Source organism: Polyodon spathula, chromosome 48 (genome assembly GCF_017654505.1).
Source record: "Polyodon spathula isolate WHYD16114869_AA chromosome 48, ASM1765450v1, whole genome shotgun sequence".
NCBI lineage: Eukaryota > Metazoa > Chordata > Actinopteri > Acipenseriformes > Polyodontidae > Polyodon > Polyodon spathula.
Genome location: NC_054581.1, coordinates 2,632,783 through 2,657,782, shown reverse-complemented (window position 1 = coordinate 2,657,782; position 25,000 = coordinate 2,632,783). Strand labels below are relative to the sequence as shown.

General features: G+C 46.3%; 1 protein-coding gene across 1 annotated transcript in view; it reads left to right on the top strand.

The window, feature by feature from the left end:
- Positions 1–8,505: 8,505 nt before the first annotated feature.
- LOC121306486 (lysine-specific demethylase 6B-like) overlaps positions 8,506–25,000 on the top strand; it is a 665,627-nt gene continuing 649,132 nt past the window's right edge. Inside the window, exons 1-19 of the mRNA XM_041238207.1 lie at positions 8,506–8,977; positions 9,927–10,047; positions 10,182–10,280; positions 10,780–11,011; positions 11,911–11,982; positions 12,372–12,545; positions 13,010–13,174; positions 13,370–13,411; positions 13,499–13,765; positions 15,125–15,367; positions 15,658–18,662; positions 19,195–19,318; positions 19,635–19,740; positions 20,201–20,406; positions 20,672–20,742; positions 21,607–21,678; positions 22,676–22,824; positions 23,799–23,913; positions 24,604–24,791. Coding sequence (XP_041094141.1) covers positions 9,932–10,047; positions 10,182–10,280; positions 10,780–11,011; positions 11,911–11,982; positions 12,372–12,545; positions 13,010–13,174; positions 13,370–13,411; positions 13,499–13,765; positions 15,125–15,367; positions 15,658–18,662; positions 19,195–19,318; positions 19,635–19,740; positions 20,201–20,406; positions 20,672–20,742; positions 21,607–21,678; positions 22,676–22,824; positions 23,799–23,913; positions 24,604–24,791 — 5,446 coding nt within the window. The 5' untranslated portion in view covers positions 8,506–8,977; positions 9,927–9,931. The remainder of the gene's footprint in view (positions 8,978–9,926; positions 10,048–10,181; positions 10,281–10,779; positions 11,012–11,910; positions 11,983–12,371; positions 12,546–13,009; positions 13,175–13,369; positions 13,412–13,498; positions 13,766–15,124; positions 15,368–15,657; positions 18,663–19,194; positions 19,319–19,634; positions 19,741–20,200; positions 20,407–20,671; positions 20,743–21,606; positions 21,679–22,675; positions 22,825–23,798; positions 23,914–24,603; positions 24,792–25,000) is intronic.

Below are 25,000 nucleotides of genomic sequence, written 5' to 3'. Positions count from 1 at the left end.
TCATTTTCAGGCTTCAGTTTCATCCGAAGGGTTGCATCTGCAGAATGAACAGAAGCATCTAGACACGACTTCTGCTCACAAAAACAGTTAGCATAACAATATAAAGAGAGAATTAAAGCAACAGGTCGATGATGCCAGTTCAGAATGCTCCACAAAAGTACAAAGCTGCCGGTCTTCAAATGAGGGCAGCGGCACTTCGTGGGTTGACTTGAATTGGTTTTGCAAAACCTAATAATCTTGCATGCCAGCGAAGCTGGATTGAAATGACTATGCTTGTAAACGGGCAGCCAGCACGCTGGATGATTGATACTTCAGTGTCTGGTTGTTTGAGACACTCTGATTAGCACTAATTTTGATCTGCCTTCCCAAACATTAGGTAATGCAGGATTAATGCTGTGCCATCCACAACTGGAGCCGCCCGGACTGATTATTCAGTTATTCGTTTCAAGCTCGTAAGAGTCCAAGCAGCGATCATCACAAACCCAAGCAGCTTAATTCACTCTGAATGGGAAATCAGCCCGATCGACACCAGCGATCCTCACCTGATTTCTGTGGAAATGACCCAAAACACAAATCCTAAAAGCTAATAAATTCACCGACAGTCGTTTAGACCTGAAGTCTTTTGTTTGTCACTGAATTCACGGTTTCTTTTGTTATTGCTGAAATTGACGACACTGAGAGAGATTTCTAGTGGAAACATTAGTCACTGAATGTATTTGGCTTCTTTCAGTATTTCACAAGATTAGTGCCGGTCCTGGTCTCTCAAACCACACTGTTGATTTCTAAACCAGTTTTGCGCCGTCATCATTGGAGGAAGTAAAACAAAACAAAACAACAAACACCAAACTGCCAAGTACTGGCAGGCCTGGTTTCTGTGGCAACCTGTTTGTTCTGAGGACTGGGCTTGTTGTTTGGTTTATTTGTTCTAGTTTGTCGTCATTCTTCTTGGAAGCAGTAGACAGTGTTTCTTGGCGTGACGTTGGGTATGTAGGTCAGTGTCTTCAAGTTTTGAATCGTTCGGCTGAACGAGGCCTCTCTGTTTTTGTTATCAGAACGCTCCAGCTTGGAATGGTGTGTGAGGTGGCCATGGCAACATGTCGCCAGGGAAACCAAGCTTGTAATGTTATTTTGGCATTGAAACAGACTCATGATTGTTACTGTTTTTCAAACTTTTTTTTTTATTTTTTTTATTGTATTGTGTGTGTAAGTCTGTCCACACTTCTAAAGCATGGTGACGAGACAGACACACAATACACACACACCCACACACCCAGACACACAATACACACACACACCCAATACACACCCAGACACACAATACACACACACCCAGAGACACACACACACCCAGACACGCAGACACACACACCCACACATCCAGAGAGAGACACACACACACCCAGACCCAAAAACACACACACACAGACAAACACACTCTGAAAAACAAAACCAGAGATCTTTTACAACCATGAGTAACTTGATCCCACCCACCACACTCCAAAGCTTATGCTGCTATTAGATAACACAGAAACACCCCAGCCGCCCCCTGTCCATGGCGGTACGGGGGAAACCGCTGAAAAAGAGGTTTGAATTAGAAGCAGTTTTTCTGGGTTGGGGGTTCCATTCTAGGTATGGCCAAAAGTTATTGCATCACCCAGAAGAATGAACTCATTTTGCTTCATAAAGTCGAATGAAACCTGATGAACAATGTTACGTTAACATATTGAATCGCACACCGCTTTGCAGTCTTTTCCATAATTGTGACATTTCTGAACTCTAACATGAAATATTACTGTACTACTATTAGGCTTCCGGTAGAGTTTTCTTGCAAAGTTATTGTGTAGTTTCTTTGATTTTACATGATGTTAAGTAAAAGATCTGTTATGTCCGTATAGTTTTTAATCCTAAAATTCTAGGTGATGCAAAGCTTTTTCTCCAGATCTGTCAGCTGATTTTGTAGACTTTGAGAAGATTTTTCAGTCAAGCCCAAGCTCTTTCATTCAAAATAATAAATACAAAAAATTAAGCCTCCAGAAAAAGCGTTTGTCACTTTCCACGGCTCTTCTCCTCTGAAAGCCGCACACCGGCCCTTGCCAGCGGTGGAGAGACTGTTCCACAGGAACCTGCATGCAGGAAGGAAGCAGCTCCAGTACGCACACGCAGAGCGAGGGAGGCCCACTTCCTGTGTCTCCTGACATCTTCCTGTCTCTTCTGCTCACTAAGACAGACGAGACACACACAGCAATGCCTAGCCATTAACAGGGATGAAGTAAAACTCCTTTTGCATAGCAGTGTTACCCATGCCAGGTTATACTATGAGCAGTGTGTATAGGTAACAGTCAATCAATCTTTATTTTATATATAGCACCTTTCATAGTGGACCACCATCACAAATCGCCTTACAAGATAGTGAGGATCAATGCATAATACATTAAATACAGTGAAATACAGTGAAAAACCTGAAATAGCACATTTAGACAACCGCTAATAACAGATGTCAGGCTCAGGTGTGTCGGATTAGACCGAGTAAAACCAGGAATGGCTCAAACTGCTATGGAAACAGCCATGCATGCTGGGTGCAAATGGTTTGTTTCTGCTTTTAAATAGTTGTATAGACATAATCATAAAGACCTTGTCTGGAACCGTCCGACTGCTTTCGGAAATCTGTCTTGCTTGTGTGGCACGGGGATAACGTTTACTACAGGAGTCGGCGTGAACGCTGTGGTGTGTGTGCGCGCCTCTGTGTGTTTGCGTTTGTGTGTACGTACACGTCTGTGTGTGTGTGTGTTTCTGTTCTATGTGTGTGTTTCAGGATGTCACAAGGCCCCACGCTGTTCCTGCTGCTCTGCCTCTCCTCATACAGATGAAGGACAAGCAGCCCGGTTACAGAGAGACTTGGCACAGGCACTCGGCACTCAGGAGAGCAGGAGTTATTTTACAGCTGATGCAAGGCACTTCACACACTACCACTCACGACCTCCTCGCTGTCTCTCGCTTTCAGGGGGCGTTCTGAACCCCAGGACTGGGTGCAGCAGCAGCAGGGCTAGTGTGAGTTTGTAACCCTGCTCAAACTCCTGGCTCCTGATCATTGCAATATTAATAATAACAGACTTCATTGAGGGGAGCTCTGATCCCCAGGACTGGGTGCAGCAGCAGCAGCAGGGCTAGTGTGAGTTTGTAACCCTGCTCAAACTCCTGGCTCCTGATCATTGCAATATTAATAATAACAGACTTCATTGAGGGGAGCTCTGAACCCCAGGACTGGGTGCAGCAGCAGCAGGGCTAGTGTGAGTTTGTAACCCTGCTCAAACTCTTGGCTCCTGATCATTGCAATATTAACGGAGTTCATTGAGGGGAGTCCTGAGCCCCAGGACGATGCAGCAGTGCTGTAGTGTAAGTTTCAATAGGAGATGATCAGGGTTAAGTAAATGCTTATTCTTTTATTTTGTTGTGCGGTCGTGGATTCCCCTCGCGGCTGTCTCTTCCTGTTTATTTACAAAGCGCATCACAGCCCAGCTAACACAGTCATTCTGAGAGTGACATCACACGGGAGAATTTCCCAAAACGTCAAGCCCCTCCCACGACACGCTGCACCCCCCTCCTCTCCCCCGCAAGCGTGAGTCAGGCGCTGGCCTGTGCACCACACAGGGTTAATATTTTGGGAAAGCGGTATTTTGATCACGTTCTGTGCTTTCATGGTTATTTCCCTGTTAGACAAAGTGAACTGCCCTGTTACCAGAATTCAGTTTGCCCTGAACCCAGCCCTGTCTGAGTGTGTCTGTGTTTCTGTGTGTCTGTCTGTCTCTGTATGTGTGTGTCTGTCTGTCTGTCTCAGTGTGTGTGTGTTTGCCTGTGTGTCTGTCTGCCTGTCTCTGTGTCTGTTTGTCTTAGTCTGTCTCTCTGTGTGTGTGTGTCTGTTTGTTTCAGTGTGTCGTCTGCCTGTGTGTGTCTCTCTTTCACAGAATAGCCCTCATAAAAAGCCTCCATCACTATTTTAACATTAGCATTTATAAAATATTCAATTGTATCGGAACAGGACTGAGGGAGATACTGAATGTGAAATGTGCTGTACCTCCACTGCTGTCCCACGTGTGTCTTGTGTGCCTGCCAGCGTGTGTCTTTATTAAACTCGTAGTGAAAGCAGGCGTGCTGAGCAGTGGGAGTCTTATTTCCCGGATGGTTTGTGCAGGGGGAAGAGTGTGAGATTGTGGTGCACAGTTCTGCCGGACAGCAGGTGACCGCTGTGTGTGAGTAACACAGGGATGCACTCTGACCACGGAAGCTCAGCTCAGCTCAGCTGTGTAAACGGAGAGGGACGGGGTGACTAATGTTTCCACTCGGGAGTCTTTCAGAAGCACTTAAAATAACTTGTAGTGGAAACGTTTGTCATTGAGTTCATTAGCTTGTTATTTTAAGCATTTCTAAATTTAGCACTGTTGATTGTGTAATGGTTATGGGATTGCAGTTGAAAATTTTGATATATTTATATATATATATTTTAATATATATATAATATATAATATTGGTACTATAAAAATACAGCACTATATATAGATATCTGAAATGTCTTTATATATATATATATATATATATATATATATATATATGATATTGATGAGACCCAGCCCTCTGAAATGTCTTTATAATATACAGCACTAGACCCTGATATTGATGAGACCCAGCCCTCTGAAATGTCTTTATAATATACAGCACTAGACCCTGATATTGATGAGATCCAGCCCTCTGAAATGTCTTTATAATATACAGCACTAGACCCTGATATTGATGAGACACAGCCCTCTGAAATGTCTTTATAATATACAGCGCTAGACCCTGATATTGATGAGACCCAGCCCTCTGAAATGTCTTTATAATATACAGCGCTAGACCCTGATATGATGAGATCCAGCCCTCTGAAATGTCTTTATAATATACAGCACTAGACCCTGATATTGATGAGACACAGCCCTCTGAAATGTCTTTATAATATACAGCACTAGACCCTGATATTGATGAGACCCAGCCCTCTGAAATGTCTTTATGATATACAGCACTAGACCCTGATCTTGATGAGACCCAGCCCTCTGAAATGTCTTTATAATATACAGCACTAGACCCTGATATTGATGAGACCCAGCCCTCTGAAATGTCTTTATGAATATACAGCCCTGATATTGATGAGACCCTGATATTGATGATATTGATGAGACCCAGCTCTCTGAAATGTCTTTATAATATACAGCACTAGACCCTGATATTGATGAGATCCAGCCCTCTGAAATGTCTTTATAATATACAGCACTAGACCCTGATATTGATGAGATCCAGCCCTCTGAAATGTCTTTATGATATACAGCACTAGACCCTGATATTGATGAGATCCAGCCCTCTGAAATGTCTTTATAATATACAGCACTAGACCCTGATATTGATGAAACCCAGCCCTCTGAAGTGTCTTTGTATCAGAAATTATATATATAATATTAGTCTGTGAGAGTAAACCACAGGTGATTAAAATGATTATTTTGTGACTGGTTGTTTGATGTGCTGTAAGTCAAAGTTCAGGTTTGATAGTGTAAGCCACAGTAGTGTCACATACACAGCTCAATATAAACAGTGTGGTATGGGTACTTTCACACGCTCTGTGAGAACTGCCTTCTGTGAATCAGCTGCTCAGTGCGATGGCAATGCAGGCGTACAGACTGGGGTCGCTGTGAGCGATGTTCACTGCAGTATTGAAGTTCAGTAGCCAACTGCACAGAACCCCTTCACTTCAATCGCCATTTAGTTTTTTGCCTTTTAAGCGTTGCCTGAAAACAAGTACAAAGGTCTAATTAAGCTAATAATTAGTTCACATCAGGGTTTAATTGAGAGCTGAGCGGGAATGAAAACCAGCAGACACACACGGTGGGTGAGGGGGGGGGGGGTCGTCCCAGGACCAGGACACACTTGAATGCTTTTAATATTCACTGTTTATTTATTTATTTGTTTCCTGTGTAATTAATTAATTCACACTCTATTGTCCTTTTATTAGACTGTTGATAAGACTCCAGAGAATCTGGAAGCATGACGGGCTGGATGGCTGTATGTCAGGATTGTGATGTCATCAGACTGGTTTGAAATGTTTGCGATGTCATCAGATCGGTTTGAAACGTTTTTCGAGGTCAGTTAAGGGTAAACGGCACTAATTAAATGCAGGGAATTTAATAAAAATTAGAACGATAAAAAAATTAAAAGAAGCTGTCAAATCAGGCCTAATGAAAGTAAAGTTTGTATTGTAGTCAGTGAACTACACTGCCACCCAGAGGTGAGCCATAGAATTACAAGTGCTTGGCAGTTTTGCCGAGAATGACGTTATAACATTAGCCTTCATTATAAAACACAATGACCTCTGTTCATTAAACTACAGGGGCATGTTTTTTTGTTAATAGTGTTTTGAAAAGTAACAACAAGCTAACAAACCCTCTCCCTAAAACAGCTGAAACGTTCATTTTAATCAATCAGAATAAAATATTGCCGTAACAAAACAGGCCTCCAAACCATTCTTAGGAGCTTAATAAATATTCAGCTTGTGAATTAGCACAGTTCTTTACGTACCAATATCAATAATAATAATAATAATAATAATAATAATAATAAAAAGAGATTTCTTTGTCGCTCTTTCAGAGTGTTAGATTGAGTTTCTGAACGCACCCCAAGACGCTTCAGGAGGCTGTGATCTTAACGCACCCCAGAGTTGGAGGGGTCTGTCCAATCTATAATCTTTGCAAAGACACAGAAGACTCAACTAGGTGTGGAACTAGAATAGATTTTTAAATACAATAGGATTCTAAGGACCCTGACTGAGATAATGGGGAGGGCAAGACAATAGAACGGGAGGGGGGGTTAGCGGGTGACCTCACAATGGGAGGGAGGTCACGCGGGGTCGGGTGGCAAGTGTCGGAGATAGAAAGAACAATAGCCTCTTGCTGCTTTGACAGTGTGACGTACAGGCAGGGGAGTCAGCAGTGAGGCTGTGGGTTATAGATCCCCTTCAGTCACATTGCACCACATTAAGATTCATGTCTGTGTATACTGTTAATCCATTGCTTTTCATCTTTGTTACAGGTAGGTAGATAGGTAGATAATCCTAACTTCTTGCATCCTAGTTCATATTGTATTTTAGTAGTGTTGTTTGCACTTGCTGTACACTACACTATTTAAATATGAATTTTGCATTGTAATGCTGTACTGGCCTGTAAAACCTTTAAGTTGCCTTGGATAAAGCTGTCTGCCAAATAAATCGTTTAATAATAATAGAAGTATATAACTCCACTGTTTGTTTTTAAGCACACCTTCCTTTGCAAAGATATGTTAAACGTTGGGAAGGTGACTCTTTTGAGCAAAAACGTATGTGTGTGTGTGTGTGTGTGTGTGTGTGTGTGTGTGTATATATATACTGGACTCGTGTTAACTGGGTCAGGTCGAGGCGATGACAGCACGATGGAGCACTGTCGAGCCCCACAACGAAACGGGTGTTGCTTTGCGAAAACGAAACGAAACCGCTTTGGGCCCCCCCGCCCCACCCCCCCCAACCCCCATAGCAGCATGACTTTTTTCTGTCATCTTTTAAAATGATTCAGCAGGGTTAACCCTCTCTTCTATTTTAAAACTGTAAGGCGAGAGAGACACGGAGAGTTCAATCTGCAAGCCTACAGATAGTTGGGACAGAATGTTTTTCTTCTCTAAATATATATCCTTCTATTTAGAAGGCTGTTTGTTCTCTTCTCCTCTCCCCCGCCTCTATAAACAAATTTCAGTGTGAGCTCTCGCTGCTTTTACAGAATTGCATTCACCAGCATTGCTGGCCAGAAATAGTCCTTTCTGTTGTCCCTCTCTCTCCCTTTCTCCGAGTTTCTAAATGCGTCTTCGCCGAATCTCTCTTGCCAGTACGGCTTTCAAGACATTGTGTAACCCCTCTCACGCAACGTCATGCTTTAAAGAGAGCGTGTGGCTCTGTGCTTTCGGGAGCACAGCCTGTCTCTGCTCCATGGAGAGCGTCAGAGACTGGAACACATTGCTGAGTGCTTACATCAGTCGTGTAATGGGGGGGTGGAGATGAGGGGGGAGGGTACCACGTGACACCTTTCATGTAGGAAGGGGGCAGGTCCCTTGTCACAAGGACTCTTTGAAACTCCTTTAAAAACTGCAGCCAGGCATCAGAGCAAGCACTGCTTGCTATCTGGGAATATGCTTACGCACAGTGCTGTAGTTCATTTAACCATTGCTACAGACAATCTATCGAGAAATGTTTTTTCTGTTGTAGTTTATTAAAAATGTGTCTCTTTGAAAATCGTTCTTTTATATACTGCATAGTACTGTGTGAAATATGCATGGATCTATTTAGTTATTTATTTTACTTTTGCACCTTTTTGGTTATGATTCCCAAGGCATGTTTATGAATGGCAGTTTGAATTGGTTTCAGTTGTTAAATCAAACAAGATAAATTGATGTACTGTGTTTTTTTTTTTTTGTTCTAAAGCTGTGTGAAGCATTTTTATTGCCGTACTCAGTAAGCTGACAGGAATATATTTTTAAGCTACATCTTGAGAACCACTGGCGCTGTTGTGAGTGCAGGGACTTTCCCTCGCCCCACTGAGGACACATTACCAAGGATCTCGTGGAATTAGGATGCATTTGGATTAATCCAAGTCCTAAACTTCATTGAAAAAAAAATACAAAGTACACCAAAGGAGGAGAAGGATCAGGGAACGTTGCAATTCAATGGATCGACAATGAACTCATCTCTCCCTCTCTCCCCCAGTGTGTTTCTATGGAGCTGTGAAGACGCACAGAGTACCTCTGAGCTGACACTTCGCAGAGACAGATTCGTGTATATAGACGCACACACACACAAAATAAGGACTTTAGTTCTCTAAACTGGGAGAGGGACCAGGAACAGACTGCAGTGGAAAGACTTGCAGACTCAGCTAACGTGGTAAGTAGACCAGTATAAAATCTCTCATAGTAAAAGCATGGCAAAGTGTAATCAAGCACAGTGAAAGCATGGTAAGCATTGGCCAGGGAAGCATTGTAAAGCACAGAGAGGTCTGGTAAAGCATAGGGAAGCATTATAAAGCACAGAGAGGTCTGGTAAAGCATAGGGAAGCATTGTAAAGCACAGAGAGGTATGGTAAAGCCTATTAATAAATATGGCAAACCAGGGTAAGCTCTGGTAAATGTATTGTATAATCACGAGAAACACATGGCAAAACTGCAAGGATACTGCTGTAAAGGAGAGAATTTCCTCAAAGCATCCATAACTGTTTGTGTTGAATTTAAAAACGCACGTTTCTCATTGAATTGTAGCTTCTTTTAGTATTTCTGAAGTCATCCAAATGCACCAGATAGGTGCTGGCAGTAAGCTGACATAAACTCACACTGGTGCGCAATGCTATAGCAAGCGTATTAGTGCAAAGGTAAGCACATGGTCAAATACATCATGATTACAGCACAGTCTTGGAGCTCTGTATGTTATACTCCTATGTTTAAATGGCCCTCAAATACTCAGATTTTTTTTCGTTTTTTGTATGGTTGTAGCGTTTTTGGTCTGATCGCGTCTGTGTACGTTAACCAGGCAGCATTGGCTTACATTGACCATTGCATTGGCCAGTGTACAGGGATGGAAATGAGACTCCTGTTGCATAGCGCTTTCCCCCATTCCAGGCTTTACTGCAAGCTTGATTAGCCCCAGTGTATCGGTAACAAGTACAGGGGTGTCTTGTTAGACAGTAAATTATTTTCATCGCTGATGTTGCAAACAATGCTAATGGTGCGTCTTAAAACAGAAGGTGAAAGTGGATTTTAGAGTAAATTTGTACTCATGCCCCATCATCTCTCTCTCTCTTCTCTCTGTCTCTCTCTCCCTCTCTCCTCTCCTCTCCCAGGCTGGATGCATCACACAGTGGATCAGTTTGGTGGGCGCAGTAGCAGCATCACTTTCCCTCTGGACGGCCGGGGGGGGCCATGGGGACCCCCAGGCAGCCGAGCCTGGATACCCCCCTCCAGGTAGCATTCTGCAGCACCCTCCTTCTTTATCCTGTACTGTGGACCATTATGGATAGCACACGTGTTTTTTGCGCTGCGAATAGAAAGTTGATAAATCCCTTTTAATTCTTTTTCTCCTCTTCTTGCTCATGCAGGGGCCCAGCCAGCGTCTGCCAATCACAGCTTTCCTCTCACCTGCCGGCAGGTCACATGACCAGCCCCGCCCACCCCAGCAAACTCTACTTTCCCCCAGGGTGAGTAAAGCCGTGTTCGTAAGGGGACAGATAAATAAACTCTCTTCTAGTCTTTGTATGTGGTCCAGTGCTTAAAGAAAGGGGCTTTGTTACCAGGAGGTTCCAGGTTCAAATCCCGGCTCAGCCAATGACTCACTGTATGTGGGACCTTGAGCAAGTCACTGAACCTCCTTGTGCTCCGTCCTTCGGACGAGACGCCAAACAAACGAGGTCCTATTGGAAGAGACTCTGCTGCTGCATGTTGCCGAGTTCACCCCCCTAGTCTCTGTAAGTCGCTTTTGATAAGTGTCTGCTAAATTGGGACTAATGGAAAACTAGCAGTGATGACCTCATATGAATTTCATATAAAGCAATAGAAATACATTGAAAAAATGTTTTCCACTGTGAGGTTATACAACCCTGCACTAACAACTGGATCCTTTCTGGCTAAGTCTCTGATGATAAAAAGCTATGGAACTTGCCCAATGATTTTAGTGTTCTCTCTCTCTCTCTTTCTCAGCCCCGCTCCCCCCCGGCCCCTGCTCTCTGACCGGGTCGAGCTGATTCACGGGCTGGTCCAGTCTCTGCAGAGGGACCGTCAGCAGGCCCGTTTGTGGGAGCAGTTGGGTCAGATCTACGAGTCCGAGCAGGAGCTAGAGGAGGCTCTGAAGTGCTACCAGAACGGGGCGCGTTGCCACGGCTACGGCCCGGGCCACACCCATCTCGCCGCGCGGGCCAATCAGCTTCAGAGGGTGAGATGCAGACCAGCGCTGTGAAACTTTCACTGATCAGGGTTTTAAAAAAAAAAAAAAAAGTCAAAGTAATTCCTTTTTGAAGAGTAAGTAGCAGGGTTCCGAAAAATACAGCATTGCATGTGTCATCGTTAACATCCTGACAACTTTTTACACTTCTCTTCAAAGTCTGTTTCAAAGCATAATGTCTGGTTTGAGATCTCTGGCTTTTCAGTTCTGTAACACAGCGTGACTCGTTACTGCTGTGTTGCCTGCTTGACAACGCAGGCGATGATCCTGACGCTATCAGCGCACCAGAGCGGGCACTTAAAGGGCTTTGAAACAGACTTTGAAGGTATATAAGTGTAAAACGACAGGTCTGTTATTTAAACAGTTGTAGCAACGCGTGGGGACGAGCGACGCTATATTTTTCACAACCCCGTGACCTACTCTTCAAAACCGCTTCTCGCTTCCTCTGGAAAAGTCGGCTAAATCTGCCCACAATCAAAGTACTCGTTTTCTTTTACCCGAGCTCCAGTGCAGATACATGAAACATGGGTTTAATGCAATATCTTATTCAAGCTACATGGAAAGGAACGTTTGAAAATATTAAAAAAACAAACCAAAAAAAAACATTTCGTTTTACTTAATAGTTCAAGCGCTAATGCAAAATATTAAATTCTTAATAAGCACGAATGCAAAAAGACGTGTGAAAATACGTATTGCAATATCTTTTTTTTAAAAGCTGTAGGGGAGGGAATAGAATTTTTTTTTTTTTTTAATTATCGAAATGTATTTATTTATAGTGCAAACAGACACACAAGCAGAATTAAGTTTTTGTTTGGAGTTAAAGAATGCTTGATGAATAAAGGGCTGTTTCATTGTATTCTCATTTTCTTTCTTTCTTTCTTTCTTTCCAGTACCTGAGTCCACACCAGCACCGGCCTCACATCCTGCCTCCTGTACATGAAGTGTGGGATCTGCTGCAGCAGGTAATCATCCAGGAATCAGACACTGACAAGCACTGTCACTACTGCAATAGCACTGAGGAAGGCACTAGAGCCCAAATGCTGGTCTGCTTGACTCGGTTTAGTTTCAGTAACACTGATGAAGGCACTAGAGCCCAAACGCTGCTCTGCTTGACTCAGTTTAGTTTCAATAACACTGATGAAGGCACTAGAGCCCAAACGCTGCTCTGCTTGACTCGGTTTAGTTTCAATAACATTGAAGGCACTAGAGCCCAAACACTGGTCTGCTTAAGTCTAGTTTTATAATAAAGGTATTAGCCTGGGATAAATCCTTCATTGAATTAAGCCGCTATCTAATTTTGTGTTTAAAATCATTTTGATCTTGACAGTGATTTTATGTTTTTGTTTCGCAGCAAGCAAGAAACTACCCAGGGAAAAACGGCTGCCAACTGAAACGGCCAGCTGCGCACGCTGACCATTCGGTGATCCAGCACACCCCTCACATTCACCACGTGGTACCTTCCACCCCTCCCATCGAGGAGATCCCCAGTCCGGTGAAGAGAAGGAGGAGCATCAGCCCAGACCAGGTGAGACCAAGCAGAGGGGAAACGGGTGCGTTCAAAACACGCTCCTCCTTTCCCAATAGTGCTTCTTAGTCTTTCAAGATCCCCCCCCCCCCCCAAAATATATCACTAATGTGCAGGGATCCCAAACAGTCACAGTCCAGGAGGGGCTATTCGGCTATTCCATTCCAGGTTTTACAGATAACATGAGGTCATGTTTATTCAGTTCAGTTAAACAGTTTAGAACAGGGCTGGTGAGGAGCGGAACTAACCGCTTTGCTTGAAGTGAAACGACGCCATGCTAGAATGGTGGTAGAATGAAAAAGTCCCTAGATTTTTAGTAGGAAGCCCAAGATGGCAATTAAGCACAGAATCGTTTTCATATGACTTTTTAAAAATGTAATGAATAGAATGTGACCCTAAAGCTTGAACCCTTCAAGATATTTGAGTTTTTTGTTTTTGTTTTTTTTTTCCTCTCCCGCCCTCAGATTAACCGTTCCGGAATGCCGCGCCCCCCCATGCCAAACCTGCCCCCGACGCACCCCCTCCACCACCCGGGGGGTCACTACCAGCTGCCCAAGCCGGGGGGGCTGTGGAACCCCCTGCACAAGGGGGTGTCGCCCTGGCCCCCCGAGAGGAAGAACGACTATCAGGTGAGGGCTTCATCAGTCACTACAGGGTCTGGCTTCACGGACCCTCGTCACATGCAATGAAGACATTGCGTGTCGATGTTATGTTATAAAAAGAAGCCTGAGTAGATTAGATTACTGAATACCCAATGGTGAAATGTATTATTATTATTATTATTATTAATATTGATATTATATTTTTTATTTCTTCTTCACCAGGACTCACAGAACCCAGCCCTGGGTGCTTACCCTTACATCACAGAAGAAGGGTCCTGAGGTGCTTACCCTTACAAGCCCACTGAGGGGGGGGGGGATTTTTTTTTTTCCCCCCCAATTTTTTTTCCCCCCCCCTCCCCCCCCTCCTCCTGCCCACCCCTCTCCTCTCACTTCAACAGCAACCACATCCAGCACAGCGGCTGCAGCAATCTGCCCAAACCCCAGCCCCAGACTCCAGCCCCAGGCCCCTTGGTAATGCAGGGCAGCCGCTACCCCCCACACCCCCACCAGCAACCAGCAGGGGAGAGCCGGCAGCACCCCGGCTACAACCACGGAGGCCAGGCGAGAGGTGCGGGGGACCCCAGGAACGATCCGAGAGAGATCAGTAGCAGCCAGCAGGTAAGGACCAGTGTGTACATTTTTTGTATTTTTATTATTTTTTTTTTTTTTTACCTCAGTTTATGATTTAAGTTAAAAAGTTAAACCCGAGCACGCTTGCATGCAGGGAGCCCTATTCTGTCAGCCATCACAGGCTAGGTAAAATGATATGTGCAGCTAGGGCCAAATGTTTTGCATCACCTAGAATGAATATAAGAGTCTTTTATTTAACATCACGTTATCGGAGAAACTATAAAATGATATCGCAAAAGTCTACCGCGGGTGTCGGGGTCCAGTATAAATCCGCTATTTATCAAGGGCCTCGATATAGCAAGACCCCCATAGAAAAACAAATAGGACAACAAATATTGTACAACCACTCCCTCGTTTTATCAGGGGCGCCAGGGTCCAGTGTAAATCCTCAATGCAAACCGTTTTTTTTCTCATTTTTCGTATAAAAAGCGGCACACGTTTTAATTTGTACAGCAGAGGGTAATTGCTTCTCATCAACTTCAGTCTCCAATTAATTTCACGAGTCTTCCTCTTCTTTCTCAAATGCACAAATCGGCTGCATTGAAATAATCCATTCCCAACAACGTAAGAGGCTGACGTCACTGCCTTGTGGCTTTTACTAGTGCATTGCTGCCACACATGAACACCTCACTGGCGAAAATATAAACCGCTTCAGCAAGTAGATAATTTAATTTATTCCTGTTATTGTGCAACACGTGTGTATATGATAACAGAAAGATATTAATGCTTTGTTTTGGATTGTTTTGTATATTGTTGTTTGATGTGCGGTATGAAATAAAACGAACAGTAATTCTAAGTGCCTGTGTATGTTGCAGCTAAGGCACACGTAGTTAGACAGTAAAACCTGGGAGCAAACTCCAGGCCCGCGATGTATGTGAATCCGCAGTATAGTGAGGGGCGATGGAACGAGGGCTGGGTGTGTTTAATACAGTGAGGGGCGATGGAACGAGGGCTGGGTGTGTTTAATACAGTGAGGGGCGATGGAACGAGGGCTGGGTGTGTTTAATACAGTGAGGGGCGATGGAACGAGGGCTGGGTGTGTTTAATACAGTGAGGGGCGATGGAACGAGGGCTGGGTGTGTTTAATACAGTGAGGGGCGATGGAACGAGGGCTGGGTGTGTTTAAGACAGTGAGGGGCGATGGAACGAGGGCTGGGTGTGTTTAATACAGTGAGGGGCGATGGAACGAGGGCTGGGTGTGTTTAAGACAGTGAGGGGCGATGGAACGAGGGCTGGGTGTGTTTAATACAGTGAGGGGCGATGGAACGAGGGCTGGGTGTGTTTAATGTAATACGCTACATGCATTCCAATAACCCTTATAATCCTTATTCCCTCCCCTCTCCCCAGCAGGCCAGGCTCAACCGGCCCAACGTCTCACCAGCAAACATCACCTGTGTGCCTTACAACTCTCACCACCACCACCCCCCTCATCACAACCAACAAACTCTGCTGCCTCCACCACTGACACCAGCCCGCGGCAGCTCCTCCCTCAGCGGAATACCTCATGGCCTGGGCGCCGCCCCCTCTTCCTCCTCGACAAATGAGAGCTGGAGAAAGCAGCAGCAAAGAAACAGCCACGTCTCCAGTGCGGTGAGTTTACTTCTGTTTTGACTTTTGAGCTGACCTGATCCCGTCTCCTGTTACATGTTGGGTCCTGTAATTCATACCTGCATTACGAGGATCGCAAGACGACTTCCGTTGCGCAACAGTTTCAACAAACTTGATTAGCCAGCACAGTGTTGTGGTAACAAGTTCAGGTGTGTTTCTGTTAAACTCACAGTAAAACCAGGACTGGATCAAACTGCTATGCAACTGGAGCCTTATTCCTACCCCCATGAACACTTTTTTAATAACTTTTTCCCTCTCCTTTTTTTCTCCAGACATCAGGCCGGTACCCCGGAAATCAGGGTCTAGAAACTCAGGGTCACAGGCGACCTTTGGAGAGGGGAGCCCCCCTGTTAGGGCATGGGCATCCTCACGCAGGCCGTGCCGCGATGCCAGGGACCACCCCCGCTGCCACGGACATCTGCCGAAGTAACCCCTACAGCGGCAGCAGTGCAGTCCAAGTCACGGCGCCCCCCACTGGCTCTCCGACTCCTGGCGTCCTGAGATCCACGGCAGGCTGGAAGGAGCCTCTGCCGACCCCGGTCCTGATGACTCCGGGGCTGATGGGAGGAAACCAGCTGCTGGGAGATCAGGACAGAAGAGAGGTCCAGCCTCCGTTAGAGAAACGGGAGTACTTTTACAATCGCTGTGAGCTGCCCCAGACTGCTACTGCTGCAACTACACCAACATCTTCCTCTTCCTCCTCCTCCTCGTCCCATAGCGTGCTGACACCGCACTTTGAGAAGCTGAAAAACATGACAGCCGAGATCAGCCACAAGCCGCCGCCTCCATCTCCTCCTCCTCCCGCCTCTGTGCCGCCCCCTCCCCTCGTTCTGAACCCTCCCCGGGCCGCCCCCTCGCCCAGCCCTTACCGACATGAGCCTCTTCGCAGGCAGCCGCTGAGCATCGAGGAGGTGCTGGACAAGCTGGACGCGGAGCTGGAAGGCAGGGTCCGAGAACGGGAGATGGAGGAGGAGAGGGAAAGAAAGCAGCCGGAGGGAGACGGAGGGGACGAGAAGGAGGCGGAGGCGAGTCTGGAGCGCCTGCTCTCCGCGCCGGTGATCAAGGCTCGGGGTGAGGATGGCAGAAAGGTCTCTCCGCGCTGTGGGGAGAAAGAGCCAGGAGTGGTGCCACCTTTCTGGCAGTCGGAAAAGACAGCGGCCCCCGTCATCATTTCCGCTCCCTCTACTTCCGCGGACAGGCTGGATTTCATCACCAAGCAGGAGAGACGGAGTAGCGGGTCAGGCAGTCCTCCTCATCAGGTACCCCAGCCGCCAAACACCTCAGGAACTGCATCGCCCTCACAGTCGCCCTCGCCACTGCCATCGTCACACAGGCCCTCTGAGCTGATCGACAGCCGACTGATGCAACAGACAGCAGCTGTTTTACCCAAAGACCCAGCCACCTCAGGGGTCCTGCCTCTCTTCCCCACAGAAACGCAGGAATACCCGACGACCAGGACAGAAGGAGGAGGAAGGAGGAAACCCCCCGAGAAGCTCTTTGAAGATTTCCCCAGCCGGACGGGAGACCAGGGGACGGGGGACCAGTTCGAGGAGCCCATTCTCCCCGATGGCCTGGCAAATATCATGAGGATGCTGGACGAGTCGATCCAGAAGGAGGATGAGTTGTACAGCAGCAGCGCTTGCAGCGATCGCTACTCCCCCATCTCCCTTCTGCCTGTGCCCCGGCCCCTGCCGGGCCTCAAGGACAGCCGGCAGCCCCCTCCCTTGCTGGAGAGACCCAAACCCTCCAATGTGGATTTCAGCCTGGTGAACAAGACTCCCCCAGTCTTGAGCAGGCAGGGCTCGCTGGCGTCGCCTGCCACGTCATCGACTTCATGCAGCAGGTCGTCCTCTGTCTCTGAAGAGGGGGCGAGGAGCCCTTCTTTAAAGCTGAGCCCAGGCAGCCAGCAGCAACCAACTCCCTCCTTCCCCCCGGCTCCTCTGGTCAAGGAGAGTCACGTTTACAACAGCAGCAGCTACCTTCACAACGACCTGGCCAAGCTTTACGGCTTCCCCGAGCGGAAACGAGAGGAATCTGCGAGCGGAATTGAGGAGGAGGAGGAGGAGGAGGAGGAGGAGGAGGAAGATGATGAAGATAACAAGCTACTGCACTCTCCAGCCAAGCTGCTCCAAGCTCCTCAGCAGCAGCAGCAGCAGACAGGCGTGGGGAACATGTTCAAATCCCTCGCCTCGGTCCTGGAGAGCCAGAAGTATTCCTACAGGGGAGGGCCTTTTGGAAGGCCTCCCCCTGGTGGTGCTGGAAATCGGGGTTCTTCCTTCAAGTACGCCCCCCCTCCTGCACCGCTGCAGTTCTCGTCGGACACGACGACGACCTCGCCAGCCCGGGAAGACAAGGAGTCGCGGGGCAGGGAGGAAACCACGACCCAAACCCGGCAGGAGCAGGAGAGAGCCGGGTTCGACAGAAGCGACTCGGAAGAGTCTGATTTTGCGCCCAGGGTGGAGGTGAAGCAAGAAGAGAAGGAGGAAGATGACAGCGTCTATGCGGAGGGGGGTGGCAAAGCCGGGGTTAGGGGTCTGGAGAAGGAAGCCAGGACTTCCGAAGTGAAGGAGGAGCAGCAGCAGCTGGCGACCCTGTCTGAGACATCCATGTCTGAGCTGAGCCGCACCTGCGAGGTCCTTCTGACCCGGCATGCCATTCCCGCCGGGAGCTGCCGGGTCAAGCCTGGGAAGGATCACAGGAAGACTGAGAGGGAGAGGGCGGAGAAGGGCTGCAAAAGCGAGAGGAGGGAGAGGAAAGACCGCAAAGAACACAAGAAGCACAGGAAGAGGGATTCTTCACCGACATCCAACACCTCTTCATCATCTTCATCTTCTTCTGTTCGGAGCGGAACTGGCAGCAGCAGCTCAAGCAGGCGACACAAAGACAAGGAAGGCAAATCGCACAAGGAGAAGAGCAGGCAAGTGCTGGGCAATCTGGACATGCAGAGAAAGGGCAGCCAAGCCAGGGAGAAGGGGAAGGGCGAGTGTGCAGTAGTCAGCGCCGAGCCCAGGAGGAAGGTTGCGGGTGGAGGGGGAGTGGCCTCTCCCGGCGGGAGCAGGGAAGGGGGGGGCGGCGGGGGGGCCCTGGCCCCCGCGGACTTCCTGAAGCTCAAAGGCCTCTCGGACGAGCCCCCCAAGGAGCTGAAGATCCGCTTGATCAAAGTGGAGAGCGGCGAGCGGGAGAGGTTCATCGCCTCCGAGGTGGAGGAGAAGAGGAGCATCCCGCTGTCCCAGATCACCATCCGCAACACGGCCAGCGAGGTCATCCGAGCCTGCAAGTAAGTGGACTTGAGAAACAGACCGGGGTAGGGCTGTCCAGTCACGGCACTGGGGTTGTCTTAGACATGACATCCGCTGATATTGTAGTGATAATCAGGAGCCTAGTTTAACAGTGTTGGATGGGGTTATTTAGCTGTCCTCATTCGTGGAATTGCTACAGAGCTCGGTGAATGTTTCAGCAGAGCTGTCTGTCTACTCCACACACTGTAGATGTAGTTTATAGGTTGGTGTCTTCATATATAAGCTGCTATCCACGCAGGGGTGCCCAGTCTATCACAGAGGGTCCAGGAGGGCCGTTATTCCCCTCCAGGTTTGTTTAACAGGTAAAATGAGGTGATGAACTATTTTAGGTTCCGGGAGGGGGTCTGATTGATTCAGTTTAGAGCAGGGTTTGGAACTCAGGCCAGCATTGACCACGCTGCTGTAAATGCTGAGAAGATTTGAAACACTGGAGGAATGATCCCGTCCGTCGCACCTCCCCCCCCCCCCCCCCAAACTAACACGTGTCCTGTTTTTGTTTTTAATTTCCAGGAATGCGAAAATCAAAGGGAGATTTCGAGAGTCGTATCTCTTACCTGCATTTTCTGTGAAGCCCGTGATGGGAAACTCGGGCAGCCCCCAGGAGAGACTGAACCCTCCCACCCCCAGTATCTACGTGAGTGTCCCGGGACAAACCCATCGGCTCCAGAAAGGGCAGCATTGGGATTTCTCTTGGTTGCTGCACTGCCAAAAGTTTTGCATCGCCTAGAAATAAAAACTATATGAACATCATTTTAGATCTTTTATTTCTCATCATGTAATCAATCAAAGAGACTACAATTGGACTTTATGAAGCAAAATGTGTTAGTTCTACAGGGTGATGCTGGACTTTTGTTTTTAAGTGCATGTTGTCCTCTAGTGGCTGCAGTGGGAGTGACACTTACAGCTGCTCCTGTTTTGAGCTTGATCTTCGTGTCTGTTTCTCGTTACAGCTGGAGAGTAAGCGGGACGGATTCTCCCCAGTGCTCCAGCAGTTCTGCACGGACCCCAAAAACCCCATCACTGTCATTAGGGGGCTGGCTGGATCCCTGCGCCTCAGTGAGTACCCCGACCCCCAATTACACACAGAGACAATGTCTCCACTTCGCAGGGGCCCCCTTTTCAAAGCGTTTACTCCAGTTGTTAATCAACATTTCGATGAAAGTGGTTTGGAACGGAACTAGAACCGCGCTGCTAAAGTCTACACGTTTTCAAGCTTTCTTCGAATGCTTTCCCAAGTGTTTTGTTGTGTTTTTTTTTTTTTTTTTTTTTGTAAAAATGTACAGGATTATTATTATTATTATTATTATTATTATTATTATTATTATTATTACTATTAATGTGTTTTTCTATACGAGCATTACGAGTTGATTAAAGAACAGAGGTGACGCTTTCAAAATACGGCCCTTATTTTGTTACGGTTTGTGAATAGGAATAGTCCAACGCCAGTGACATGTTCATTTATTACTCTCTCCCTCTCTTTCCCCTCTCCCCCCTCTCTCCCTCCCTCTCTCTCCAGACCTGGGCCTCTTCTCCACCAAGTCCCTGGTGGAGGCGAACGGCGATCTCTCGGTGGAGGTGCGGACGCAGGTCCAGCAGCCTTCCGACGAGAACTGGGAGCCGACTGGAGACAGGCAGACCTGGCCCTGCGAGAGCAGCCGTTCTCACACCACCATCGCCAAGTACGCCCAGTACCAAGCCTCCTCCTTCCAGGAGAGCCTGCAGGTGAGCCTGCCCGAGAATTGCCTGCACCCGCGCTTCCCCACCACTACAGCAGAGGACAGGAGTTTAGCATTGCCTGCAATTAAGATGAAGACCTAATAATAAACAAAAACTATAAAAGAACATCATTTTGGTTTTCATGTAAATCAGAGAAACGCTGTTCTTGAATGGCATGTGAATCCCAGATAGCTATGGTTTGATAGCACGCCGTTCGTGTCGCTAGTCCATCTCTTGATTTCTCCACACTAACCTGCTGCTTCGATTTCAGGAGGAGAAGGGAAGTGATGAAGAGGAGGATGAAGAGGAGACCCCTGTCGCCTCTGAGCCCCCTAGCAACAGGTAAAAATCATCCTAATGCTGTCATACAGTTCTGATTTGAGATAGCTCACACACTCACGCAGTGCAGTCGGGGGCATGCAGGTGAACAAGACTGAAGCCCCTTCAGTCACTGTGTGTGTGAGATTCAGACATAAAACCATGAAATACCACATTTGTTTTTTCTTCGGTCTGATCACTAGCTGTGTGTATTTATTTATGTAAATTGATGAGTTACATTTAGACTTTAGGAGTTAACAAAGCTGAGAGTCAGTTATCATAACAATGTAGTTAGAATTAAAATAACAGGTCTATGATGCCAGTTCAAAATGCTCCAGAAACCTGTAGGGCTGCTTTAGAGTTCGCTGTAGGGGCTGTATTTCTACAGAGACTGCAATAACTAACCTACAGCTCTGACCAAACATTTTGCATCACCTAGAATTTTAGGATTGAGACATTTAATAAAATTTAAAAAATCAATAAAAGAAACTATGTGAAGATCATTTTAGATGTTTTATTTAACGCTGTGCAGTCGCATACCGGATGTCGTGCTAGTAATACAGTAGTATTTCATGTTGGATTTGGAAATGCCGCATTTTCTGTTAAGTATCTGGGAAAACGACAAAGCGGTGTGGAATTCAGTATGTTAACGTAACATGATTCAGCAGCTTTCATTCCACTTTATGAAGCAATGTTAATTCATTCTGCAGGGTGATTGCATTTGTACTGTGTACTATTATGGTAGTGTATACTGTACCACAGAGTATTACATTACATTATCTCATATTGCACAGTAACTGTGATATTATTCTGTGGTTTTCTACAGATAATTATAGGGGAGTAACAAACTTTTAATGTCTACATTTTCTTGTGATGTGTTTCTTTCAGCGCTGCGGATCAGAAACCAGTGGGGAAGATTATCAAATTCGGGACAAACATTGACCTGTCAGACGCCAAGCGGTAAGTCTCCTGGCTTCTGGGTAACACTCCACGTCAGCAGTCTGTTACACCTGATCTTTACAAACCGGAAAATAATGGCAAACATGTACAATCACTATATTGAAAAGCAGAGCAGCCCCATATAATTGATAAGACAAACATATGAAGACGGGCAAAGATTGATAGACACAGTACATACCCGTTTAACTGATTTTATAAACGGTAGAAAAAAAATGGATAGTAATTATTATGTCGAATCGTGTTCTACAGTTGTTAATGGCATAATCAGTCACGTGTTTGTAGATGGTTTGAAATCACTTCTAACGGCTACTCGGTGTCACCATTTTTGCTTTGTGTGGCTCTGAGATCTCTCTGGAACTTTCCAGTCACGTTGAAACACCATGTGCTGCTCTCAGAGTAAACGTGGGGATCTGCTGCCGCCTGCTGTGCAAGCACTGGTACTGCAGCTTGTTTTGTTTTGAGGCGGGCAATGGATTTCTTTTTGATTTGGTCACTACTAACTAGATAGGATTCAGAGTTCCGCTCCACACAGCGTTGATTTACCTTTCAGTGACCCGGTTCTGTTAAATGTATTTGCTTTGTGTTGATTGTCAGTTCAAAGTGTAAAACTGAATCTGATTGTACCGGCAGTTTTTAAAGTGCTGCGGTGCTGTTACAATATTTTAAAATACCAGCACTGAGATCCACTGTTGGAAGGAACGCTTTTGCTTTTGCAGCCCCTCAGACTGGAATATCCTCCCCATCTGACTCGGATCCACAGTGTCACTTTCTCTCAGTTTAAGAGGCTGCTGTCTGATCGTTTGAAGCAGCCTTGTGATTGTGAAGCGGTGAGCTGGCTGCATGCTTGTGTCTAACTGGAACTTGCTCCAGGGACACCTTTGTGAACCAGCTGTTTGCAGCTCAAATGGCGCTTCCACTGAAAATAAATGAATTGGTACTGTTCTGTTACCTGATATGTGGTCATTGCTAACGCCCGTCTTTTCCTTCCCTCTCTCAGGTGGAAGGCTCAGCTGCAGGAGCTGTTCAAGCTGCCCGCTTTCATGCGCGTCTCATCCAGTGGGAACATGCTGAGCCACGTGGGGCACACCATCCTGGGCATGAACACAGTGCAGCTCTACATGAAGGTCCCGGGCAGCCGCACACCAGGTAACAGGACCCAAAAACACAGGATTCAGAAAATGCGACCTGTAAAAGACCGGGGTTCTTAAAGTGGCATTGCTTTCTGCTTGTGGGTGGGGCTGCATCAGATTTCACTGCTATTTTTACTCATTTATGTATTTGTTTATTCATTTATTTTTGCTAAACGTTTAAGATATTATTAGATGTAGACTTATACAGCGTTGTCCGTTTTTATCGTTCTATAAAATACTGAAACTTATTTAATCACCTAAAATGTAAATTTGTTGTCAAGTTGTCTAAAGCTTTTAGAACCTGTTTTATTTGCATTGCATTCAGTAACAGAATGAAGTTTACAAACAGGAGGAGGCCTTTCAGCCCATCTACAGCACTGGCCAAAAGTTTTGCATCGCCCTCTATATAGAATAAACTAATTGTGCTTCATGAAATCAGATGAAACCTGCTGAATAATATTATCTTGTTAACATATTCAGTCATAAGCTGCTTTGTAGTTTTCCCATAGACTTCAGGAAAAACTGGCAAACAATTGAAGAATGTGACATTTCGAAATCTAACATGAAATACTACTGTACTACTATTATGGCTTCTGGGAGACTTTTTTTGCGATGTCATTTTGTAGTTTTCTTTGATTTACATGATGTTAAATAAGATCTAAATTACGTTCATGTAGTTTTAGTTTTTCAATGTCTCAATCATAAAATTCTAGATGGTGCTAAACTTTTGGCCACAGCTGTAAGTTCCTCTGCTTCCTAGTAGCTGACTGATCTCAAAACTTGAAGGCTCCCAGTGATTCTGCCTCATCAACATGACTAGGTGACCCTGGGTAGCCCGTTCCACCCACCTTACCGCTCTCTGTGTGTGAAGATTTAGTTGCAGGTTTGCTTTTGCTTCCAGCACCTCTTTCTGCTCTGATGCGAGTCGATCTGTCCCGATTGCATTTCTGACGTAAAGAACCGCGGGGGGGGGGGACCCCCCCCCTGCAGGCCACCAGGAGAACAACAACTTCTGCTCTGTGAACATTAACATTGGCCCGGGGGACTGTGAGTGGTTTGCGGTTCACGACAGCTACTGGGAAGCGATCAGCGATTTCTGTGAGAGGTGAGCGCGGGCTAAACGCCGCCCTTGGTCTGTTTTAGCGAAGAGAAAAAGAAAAAAAAAAAGTTGGAGGTAAAACCAGCAGGGAATTCAAGAGGAAGACTGTCAAGCGATTCACTCGATACCACAATTATTCAGATTTTAATACAAATGCGTTTAATAAACTTCAATGCCAGCATGTGATATGAAAAAGGGATGAGTGTGCAGAATTACTGTGTCAGTCTTCCCTTTTATCTCTGATTTAACAAAACTGCAGTGTCGTTTCACCCATTCCAGGCTTCATGTCTACCAGCTTGATTAGCCCTGTTGTGTGTGCAGGTAACAACCTCAGATGTGTCTTACTAAACTCACAGCAAAACCAGGAATGGATCAAACTGCTCTGCAACGGGAGTCTTATTTCCAGCCCTGTCATAACCAGCATTATTATTGCAGGGTTGGCAAGAAGACTCCTGTTGCATAGCAGTTTGATCCATTCCGGGTTTTATTACCAGCTTGGTTAGCCCCACAGTGTGTAGACAACAAGCTTAGGTGTGTCTCATTAATATTTGCACCAAAACAAGGACTGGATCAAACTGCTCTTCTATTGGAGTCTTATTTCCACTCCTGGAGTCTGGTGGTTATTTCTCCTTTCCATTGGGTCTCATAGATTGTTGTATTTAAAGCTAACTTGTATGGTTTTTTTTCCCTTCTCAGTCATGGAGTGGACTACCTGACGGGGTCCTGGTGGCCTGTGCTGGAGGACCTGTACAGGGCTAACATCCCGGTTTACCGGTTCATCCAGCGTCCGGGGGACCTGGTGTGGATCAACGCCGGCACGGTGCACTGGGTGCAGGCTGTGGGCTGGTGCAACAACATAGCCTGGAACGTGGGGCCCCTGACCTGTGAGTTTAAAAAAAAAAAAAAAAAACACACACATCAATCATTTTATTGATTTTCAAACTGCATTACCAGCTCCTGGGCAGCAAGTGTCACACAGGAGTTGTGCTGAGATCGTGTGCAGCCAGACTGTATCTCACAGCACCAGGGGTTGGAAATAAGGCTCCTGTTGCATAGCAGTTTCAACCATTCCAGATTTTACTACCAGCTTGAT